Below are 9395 nucleotides of genomic sequence, written 5' to 3'. Positions count from 1 at the left end.
GGATCTGGTATGCTGGGAAAAGGCATCCGCTTGACCCTCAGAGTTTCACTGCAGCTGCACCTTTCCCCCCAAACATTTTGGCTTATACCACGGCAGTTCCCACAATTGCCTTAAACTTTGGTCTTTTCCACCTTTTCATGAGTAGATAAAGTGAAAATAAAGTAGAGAAAAACCTCCCACGCATGAATTATTGCTTCCCTTTTCCCGTCTGACAGCTCGCCAAAACAATGTGACAAAAACAACCTGTCTGACTGAGCTGCTAATTTCTTTCTTTGGTCTGTGGCTGAACGATCTGCTTGAATAAAACGCACCTCTTTCATCTCTTTCTGTTGACAGCTCATTATCTTGCCGCTTTTAAGCTTTAAAATCAACTTTTTGCCAGACCGCCCTCTAAATGCTGCCCGTCCGCCCGTCTGGCTGTCTTCACTTTCTTTTTTTTTTTTTTTAAAAGGAGAGTAACAAGAGTTCACTTTCAGTTCAGCCAGTCGTAGGAAGCTCGAGTTTGCCGGGAGAAAGCAACATAAAGACGCTCTTGGTGGTTTCTGGGAGGTTCAGACATTAAAAAACCTGACTGGTTCTGAGTTTAGTAATTGTGACAGGAAACCAATATTTTGGAGATGAGAAGGGTTAATCATCAGAAAAACTCAAAGAAGCAAGAAAATCTAGTTAAAGGTGATGTTACTGAAGTCAGAGCGAACCAATATTCAGTGGCTGAGAGCAATAAAATAGATATACATTGTTTTAAGATTTGATTTTGTGTCTTCACACTTCAAGAACTGTTTTTTTTCCTGTGGACTTTGAGGAAAAGATTTCACAACCAAAAATCATTCACATTACATAAACTGGTAAAATGGAAAGGATCTAATTTAAGATACTATGAAATAAGATAACTACACAAAAAAAATCTTATTTAAAAAAAAAAATCTAAAACAAATCTCCCACTAACATTTGAAATGTTTTCACAAACATAAATTTGTGGTTTACAATAATTAAACTCTAAAAATGCTATATTTAAACTGATGTTGAATGAAATGATTGTGGTGTATTTTAAAGGGCCGAAAAGCTGAATTCTAGTGTGAATTCGTATCGTAATTTGTTGTGTTGTTTACATTTCTAAAAAGACTTTGAAAACACAAATGACAAAAAAATGAAATATAGCAAATCCATTTAAACATGCTGTGTTTAAGATAAAATACAATTTCACAAAAAAAAAAAAAAAAAAAGCATTAAAATGATCTAAGAGATGAAAATAACTGACATGACGACTTCCGGTTGTTCTGTGTAGGTTTGAGTCTTGAAAACAAGAAGCTCAATCTGTGATGTTCACCACATTTAATCTAAATATCACTTTTAAAGAGATTTTATTGCAGTAATCAACTAGAAATAAATGAGAAATGCTATGGAATTTGTACCCATCATTTTCATATTTCAACGTTGTGGGAGCTATTCGTCATGAATGGGTCGTCTGGTAGTGAAGTTTTAAAAACTAAGGGATTTTCTCCATGGTCAAAGTTGAAGATTCCTCTCTGTCCTAAATGTGATCTGAGAAAGGACAAAAATAAACTTCCCAAAAAGTTGTTTGAAGACTAAAATCAAGAGAGCTCCATAACCAGCTAACAAACACGCATTGCTGATATTTAATGTAATATTAGGGTACACAGAGATGCAAATGCTAATTTTATTTTATTACAAACCTTCCTTCAGGATGCAATTTGTAGTATTACAAATTTTACATATGGCGCATCGACCAAAAGCTACTCGTTTTCCAACTTGAGTTTAGTCCTGCAGAACGATTTCTCACCAGAAGATGGTGTATTGAGTCAGTTTATAGAGGCAGCTAATGACATCCACTCTAAAGATTTATCATTACTCGTCTATGTGTCTACGGTACATGGTCTTCATTCAGTCTACATAATCTCTACCACTGTTACCATAACAAAGAAAAAGAGCCAAAACTGAGCCAGGCGACTCAACACTGCCACCCGATGCATGACAAAGAAAATATCTAAATTTCACACACCTCCGTCACCTGGAAGGATTTCACTTTGTCCTTGCACTTTTCAAATTTTGTGCTGTTTTTGAAAACAAGTTTGTGTTGTAGTATGGCTCCAAGTTCCTACTGAACCGCAGAGTGGAAAAGAGCAAGAAAATACATTTTTATGAGTCGAACAGCTTCCAGACTCTGCAGCCTGACTCAACCGAAAGTGAACTCCTCCTCAAACTTTTCCATCTCCAACATGCACTCAGTCCTTCCCACTCACTTCCTTCTTCTTCTCCTCTTGAGTCTGCATTCGGTTTTCAACTAATTTTCCATGCAAAGAAAAGAAAGACTCCGACTCTAAAAGTTTTTTTTGGTGAATGTGTAAATCATGTTTCTGTGTGACTGTGATTGTGGGTTCTAACTGGCTTTGTCGCAGCAGCTTTCATATGATTTATATCATGTAGCAAAAATGTCCCTTTAAATAGATTTTTTTTAAAAAAAAGTCACTGTATATAATATTTAACAGCATAATATTATAATACTGTAAAAAAAATCATTTTAAAATACTCACAACTGTTGATTTAAAACTTTCAGGAAATAGAAAAGAAACGTACAAAGTCTCTGCCAGGTTCACCACTAGACTAAATAAATGAGATATGAGTTCAGGCTGTTTAAGGATTACATTCATTGTTATATCATCTGGTTGTCATTGCATTCTGAAGAAGGGATGGTTCAACCATTTCCTTCTCTCGACAGTCAATATTTACCTAGTTCTAGTCACTGAAATGTCGCGTCTGACTGCTGGAGGGCCAGGTTTCTTGTAGGTTGGCGACCAGTTGGTAAACCTCCCCATGTCCCCTCATCTATGAGCTGCAGGCCGAATTGTGGCGAGTGATACTCCGATCTGTGGTCGAGACTGCCTTCGGTTGAATTACCTTCACGTACGCTGCTGGGATAGATTTTAAGAGAAAAAAGCTTGAATGCCGGCGAAGAGGAGTTTTCTTGGCGCTACTCAAACGACAGCAGGTCGGGATGAGGCTCTGTGTCTTCAGCGCCCACCGCTTTACTGCAGGGGGCGCCATTCCCCAGCAGGACCTCCTCGCCCAGGCTGATGCGGCAGGGCGTCTTCCCGGAGCAGGGGGTGGAGGCCAGCCGGGAGTCCGGCCCGGACGCCTTCTGCCACACGTCGCAGGGCTTGGCCCGGGTCTCCAGAGGAGGATCTTTGTTGATGAGATCCGGAACGGAGAGCTGGAGGCGGCGCTCGTCCGGACCCCCCTCCTCGCTCCCGTCCTTCACATCCTCCACCTCCTCCTCTCCACCTGCCACCACCTCCTCCACTCTGTTGGTCCCGGCTGTTTCCGAGTCGGCCGCAACCTCCGTAACGGCCGCCTCCGCCTCCCCCGCCTCCCCGTCATCCCTCGGCTCCTCCTCAGCAATGAGAGGCGTCTTCTCAGGGGAGGAGGGCAGGGAGGAGGCGTCTGCAGCATCCGGGGAGGAGACCACGGGGTCGGAGGAGATCATCATGTCTTGGGTCGTCTTCAGGGCTCGAGGGAGGCGCTTCTTACCCGACGGAGGCGGCGGGTCGAGGCGAGGGAAGGAGTCGAACGAGGAGATCCGACTGGGAGGGAGAAACGGGAGGACAGTTAGTCGACAGAAGGACGAGGAGAAGAAACTCACAAAGGAATAAGTTTCAATACAATAAACTTCAGTTTGGTGCTGCTGGTGTAGTTATGGGACAAATCTTCCATGGATGTTATCAACAGTTGGTGAGACTTTTTAAAGCAACACTAAGGAACTTTCAGTTTTCGTTGATTTTGGCGGCGCCACTGGACAAAAGCGGTAGTGTTTTGCCTGAAGGAATACTACAGTTCCCATGAGGACTAGCGCGTGGCGTCGTAAAATGCTGCCCCCGGTGGCGTGCTGTCGGACTGAACTCGCCTACATTTGTTTCCAGTGGCTGTGTGAAGGACGGATAGCGACGAGGTAATGAATCTAATGGTGGATAAACAATGTTATACCATGATGTGACGCATGCTGTAAAGCAGTCCGCACATTTGGAGTTTTTTAGTGTGCAGGGTTCCTACCACCCTCCTCACAGCTGCTTAGTCCAAGTGAAAGCAATACTGACGCCCTCAGGCCGTGACAGAGGGGTCATTCAACTAGTTGTAAGTCGATGTATCATCACAAAAGATATTAAAATGTTTTATTAAGGTTGAAAAGTTCCTTAGTGTCGCTTTAAAAGTGAGGTTTTCGAGGATCCAAGCAGATTCCTCAGCGTGCGCTAGATTTGGAGTCAGAAATACGTTTCAATTAGTCGTGCAGTAGATCACCTTTCTATAAATGACTTTCTGGCATGAGTCTTTTCATTTAATTATTTGTAAAAAGTGCCAAAGACAAAGACAATATGCTAAATGTTCAACCTGTTATTGTGTGTTTGTGTGTTGTCCATGCTATTGGACAGGGATTGGTTTAAGGTGATCCCTGGATCGATGCATGACACTGACTTGGTCAAACTAAATATGTAGCCCCCAGACGAGGCTGCAGACCTGCAGCCGGACCCAGAGCCCCTCGGCCAGGCCCTCTGGAACCAGGACGCCACCACGGCCCACTACCTCCATTCAGGGCGCCCCAGGAGGCCCCGGCTCATGTCAACACCCTGCAACCCATCACCTCAACCTTAAGTAAGGATCTAACATTCAGGGCTGGTGTCAGAACTCAACAAGACTCTAAAGCCCCGAGTGCGTTTCTCGATTAGGAAACATTTAGAAATAATTTATTGTTTGTTCACCTTGAGAGAAAATGTGGACATTTTTTCAAACAAACTGCACGAGGCTGCTGGGTGGAGCTGCGATTGGCACCGTTGCTTCATCAGCATGAAGACCTGGTTTTGCTTTGGGGCCTGTCAGTGGGGAGTTTTCACATTCTACCTTCACATGCGTGTCTTTCTTTTCTTCTATCATCACACCAGAAGTCGCGTCGCTTCGCCCTGAATATATTAAAATATATATGACACATTTTGACTGTTTTGTCTGGAGCAATGTTCGAAGAATTTCCCCAAGGATCAATAAAGTCTTTCTATTCTATTCTATTTTTTTAGTCATGTGCTTGATCGATTAAGGAATGCACCCTGCCTTCTTTACATGTTGAAAATTTCATCTTCTGGATCGTAGCAGAACCTCTCAGGGACTTGCATCATGACGTTTTTCTTTTTTTTTTAAATCAGTTTCTCTTCAGGTCTTGACCTTGATTTTCTTGAACTTTTCAAAACCTGACAATGTCTTGCTGAGCAGAGCTTCGTAAAAACAGAGCAGCCCAACAGACGCGTACTTCGCTAAATGACGGCCATTTAGAGGCGTCGTGCCACTTCAGCGTCACCAAGAGAAGAATGTAAATTGTCGGGCTTCAAGCTCGCACTCGCCCACAAATAAGGAAGAATGTGCCGAGTGATGAATGGCGGCTGCAAAGTACCGGCGAGAACTTCAATCTACTTCCCTTCTAATGGCGCCTCGCTGTGCGCTCTCAAAGTGTTTACAAAAGCACGCTAATTTCTCAAGCGGTGCACTGGAAGAGAGTGAGCGCGCTAACTGTGGCTCTGCCTGACCTTTTGTTGTGGCTGATATACAGACAGGTCAATAAGTGCTGCTCAAGTGTGTAGGGATGCAACACACACACACACACACACACACACACACACACACACACACACACACACACACACACACACACACACACACACACACACACACACACACACACACACACACACACACACACACACACACACACACACACACACTTCTCTTGGAAAGCACTTTGAGGTGGGTTTGCTTTTCTGCATATTCTCCATGTGCTGGCAGAAAACGCCGTTCCTGATCCAGATGCAGGAAAGCAGAGCATCTCAATGGCTAAATAATGAGCGGGAAGGTCAGGCACTGTTCATTGCCAGAGGGACAATTAGAAAACACCTTGAGTCTCGGCTCGAGACCACGTCACACTCCATCTCATGCATTCACAAATCAACAATGGAGACTCGGTCAGTCGGTGCGCCTGCAGAATCCTTCGCTCATCAGCGCTACATTCAACTCAATCTGTTCCCGGTCCGGTAAACGTAGACAAATGGGATCTGAAAGCAGCTGAAAAATGACTTCTGCTTGACTGATTTGCAGGTGGAGAGACAACAGATCGATGCCTCTGGAACAAATTCATCCATAAAGACACCCAGAAACAGCCTGTAATGAGTAAGTCAATACATACAGATAAATATGAGACATTCCAGAGGGTGAAGCCCTTGTTGGCCGAATCACCTGCTACATAAAATTAATATTTTCACATTTCTCAACTGAAGTTTGCATAACTGTGGCATTTTCTGAGTCAGAGGCCTCAAGAAGCCTTTCTCCAGCTGATCTCAGGGAAGAAAAGTTCATTATTGTTTTGAGAACTAATCAATAGAGGAGGGGAAAACAACTTCTGTCATTTTTAGTGTTCACAGAGAAAGAGCTGTGTTATGAGAGTAAATTGGTTCCTTTGATCAGTGAATCAGTGAATAGTTGAGGAAACATGAAGAGGCTACAAAGTTCCACTGAGCTGCTATTGGCTGTAAAAAACAAACAAAAGAAGCGATTTTAAAAGTTCTTCTACAGATATTAGGAAGATAAATGTGTTTTATGAGAGTAGTTTGGCTCTATTCAACTTGAGAGAGAGAAACACAACCCCTAAAAACCAAATGTGTGTCTTCACTACATTTCATAAACATTCAATGATTTTAGGTGAAACTCTTAACTTCCTGTACTAGTCTAAATGTGAAGATGGATTTAAAGTTAAGACATTTAGCTTTGGGACTCCTTAAGGTGAGGAAAGGCAACTTTACCCCTGCAATAAATTAAGGAAATGCATTAAAACAAAGTTATTCAGAATCTTCATCTTAAAGTTGTTAAGATTATCAGATACATTAAAAGAAAGGGACTCAGTGTGAGGGCCTCTAACTCTTACCCATTTAAAGTAGGTTACAAACAAACAAGAGCAATTTTGTTCCTAACTTCAGGTGTCACAGCATCTATCTTCCAGAAACTGAAACTCTCCTCTTATCTTATCTGTGGAGAAGCTGTGAAATGGAACCGACTCTGAAACTGTAACACTTCATCTAAACAATAACAAAATTGAGAGGCTTTGGCCTAACGATTATTATAAGATATGTATTAAAACACAAGATTAATCAAAATTGCTAATATTTTGGTGAATACTTCAGTATTCGGGATAATCATAGCACAGTGAGTCCAATCGCTCGGCACAGCCAGGGTTCTATTTAAGACTGAGAATCTGTCTTATTCGACTTGAGGTGTCTTGCAGGCACCTTTGATTTATTATTCATTTAAGACCACATTTCAGAGGAAAAACTTTAAATTATTCACCTTTTCTGACACAGCGTCTAATGTACGATGATGGATTCCTTCTCTGCCCAGTACAGGTAATGTGATACTCTCACCCAGGTTTTCTACTAGAGTTTAATATTAAAGGATACATGTGTGGAAAGTTTAGGTTTATTTCCATATTCACTCTGAAAATCTTCAAAATCCAAAACAGCTAACGGATTTTGGTAGTGTGATTTATAATAATCAAAAGACCGGAGTTTTAGGTATCCGTGTAAACATATGAGGTGTGTGTGTGTGTGTGTGTACCTGTTGGCAGCGGACTGGCCCAGCTGGTCCATGCAGCTCCACACTGCACCCACGTTTTTGTTGACCTCAGTGACTCCGATGTCCCCGAGGTGGCTGGGCTCTTTCCTTCTTAATAAATCATTGACCTGAGAGACAGAACAGATGGAAGGAAGTTAAAAAAAAGAAAGCGTGATTTATTTTTGCTGCAACAATTGACTAACTGGGCACTTAAAGAAATAGAGGTTACAGAGGAGGAGCTGCAGAGCCTAAAGCTGCATTTCTGCTTGTTTTGCACTGACCTTTGCCCCCACGGCTTTGCCCAGGTTAATGGCATTTTTCAGCCTCTGCTGCCCTCCAGACGAGGGGGAGTCGATGAAGCTGGAGCCCAGGCTGGAGCTGACTGATGCTTGGGAGCGCCGGGCGGAGGGCTGGCCTGGCCTGGAGGTCTGAGGACTCTGCTGCTGGGCAATGGAGTTCTCAAACATGCTTTGATCAACTGCACATAGAAGAAAAGAAGGAAAAATGGAATGAGAAGGGAGAGCGAATACACCTGAAGACCGCACAAAAGGTGCATGTGTCTGAAGAGTTCATGTTACAAAGCTGCAGATCTTTCAGTATTTCACTATGTTGGAGTTTTTTTTTCATACTTGGACACTGTGCGACACAAACTCTTGAAAGAAATAGAGAAAACTCCACTGAAAGGAAGACTTTCACTGGAATTTGTAGATTTTTTTTCATGGGATATTGGATTCTCATGTTCTTTCTTTGTCACTCTGCAGCTTTGCTCAAAAAACACAATGATCTTGCATCATGGAAGCATGAGTGCTTCTATTTTTTTTTGGTTTCGTGAGAGAATGCAGACAACAAATGGGCACATGGCGGTAAAACTTGCAGTAATATTACATGTAATGATATGCAGAATGATGAAAACAAAGCATCACGGCCACTTCAATGGTGCATGCACATACACAGCAGTAACCTAAAGGACACTGAAGCAGAGAAGAAGGGATCAAAAACAGGAAAAAAAAAAAAAGGGGTGAGGATCATGTCCAATCCACTTTAAGGAAACGATCTTACCTCTTGGAGAGAAATTTTTCTCGGAAGGCATTTAATGAGACACAGAAGTATCAGATTTCAGATAATATTATCTCTAAAAATGCAGATTACCTGAGTCTTTCCACTCATTTGGATAAATACTGCTGAGTCACAGCCTCTACAAAGGGACCCATCAGGGGAGGGAACTTCTGAGAGTGCAGCCTCAAGGACCATGTAAGCACATCTGAAAGCTGCATTGTCTTGGGTCGACGAACGAAGAGAAGAAAATATTGCTGTTTGAAATGCAATGGAGCATCAAAGGGTAACCTTGACTTCTCTTTGCACACTCAACTATTTCACTTACTGTCCCAATCAAAAGATCTACAAAAACCCATTATCCCAAGGCCGGGGGAAACGTGATCCAATATTATGAATCAAGATGATACGGAGGCCATTAGCTTCAAACGGCAGGGAAGAGATAGGTGAAAAACTGACACGGCCACATGCATTTACCTCACAGCATGTAGGCACTTAATCACAGAAGGCTTCAGAGTACCGGCCAGTTAGTCGACGAGCACAAAGTGAGACCACGGGAGGGAGGGAGGGGGATGATAATAAATGCTGTGATATACTGGACACAGTGAGTTCACGTGTGGAGATTCCCCCTGGAAGACGGCCAGATCTGCTAAAATCCTGCCGACTGAGAGCAAACAAAACCTTTCCTG

The 9395-nt window shown here is 42.7% G+C and overlaps 1 protein-coding gene across 1 annotated transcript; it reads right to left on the bottom strand.

Annotated features, from left to right (window-relative positions):
* Window positions 1-447: 447 nt before the first annotated feature.
* On the bottom strand, window positions 448-9137 carry c6h1orf226 (chromosome 6 C1orf226 homolog). Its single transcript, XM_030082974.1, has 4 exons — window positions 8713-9137; window positions 7935-8131; window positions 7657-7781; window positions 448-3599 (listed from the first exon to the last, which is right to left on the bottom strand). The coding sequence occupies exons 1-4, from the start codon at window positions 8741-8743 to the stop codon at window positions 2990-2992; spliced, it is 963 nt and encodes a 320-aa protein (XP_029938834.1). The 5' UTR covers window positions 8744-9137; the 3' UTR covers window positions 448-2989.
* Between the last annotated feature and the right edge of the window lie 258 nt (window positions 9138-9395).

This window comes from Salarias fasciatus, chromosome 23 (assembly GCF_902148845.1).
Source record: "Salarias fasciatus chromosome 23, fSalaFa1.1, whole genome shotgun sequence".
NCBI classification, from domain to species: Eukaryota; Metazoa; Chordata; class Actinopteri; order Blenniiformes; family Blenniidae; genus Salarias; species Salarias fasciatus.
The sequence above is the reverse complement of the archived record's forward strand: the minus strand, read 5'-3'. Positions and strand labels throughout refer to the sequence as shown.

Bases quoted from the DNA above. Each gene is read 5' to 3' on its own strand.
- c6h1orf226 (XM_030082974.1), bottom strand. From the start codon at position 8,743: ATGCCTTCCGAGAAAAATTTCTCTCCAAGAG. The intron at 8,132-8,712 runs GTAAGATCGTTT...TTCTATGTGCAG, and splicing joins GAAAAATTTCTCTCCAAGAG to TTGATCAAAGCATGTTTGAG. The intron at 3,600-7,656 runs GTACACACACAC...TCTCCCTCCCAG, and splicing joins GGCCAGTCCGCTGCCAACAG to TCGGATCTCCTCGTTCGACT.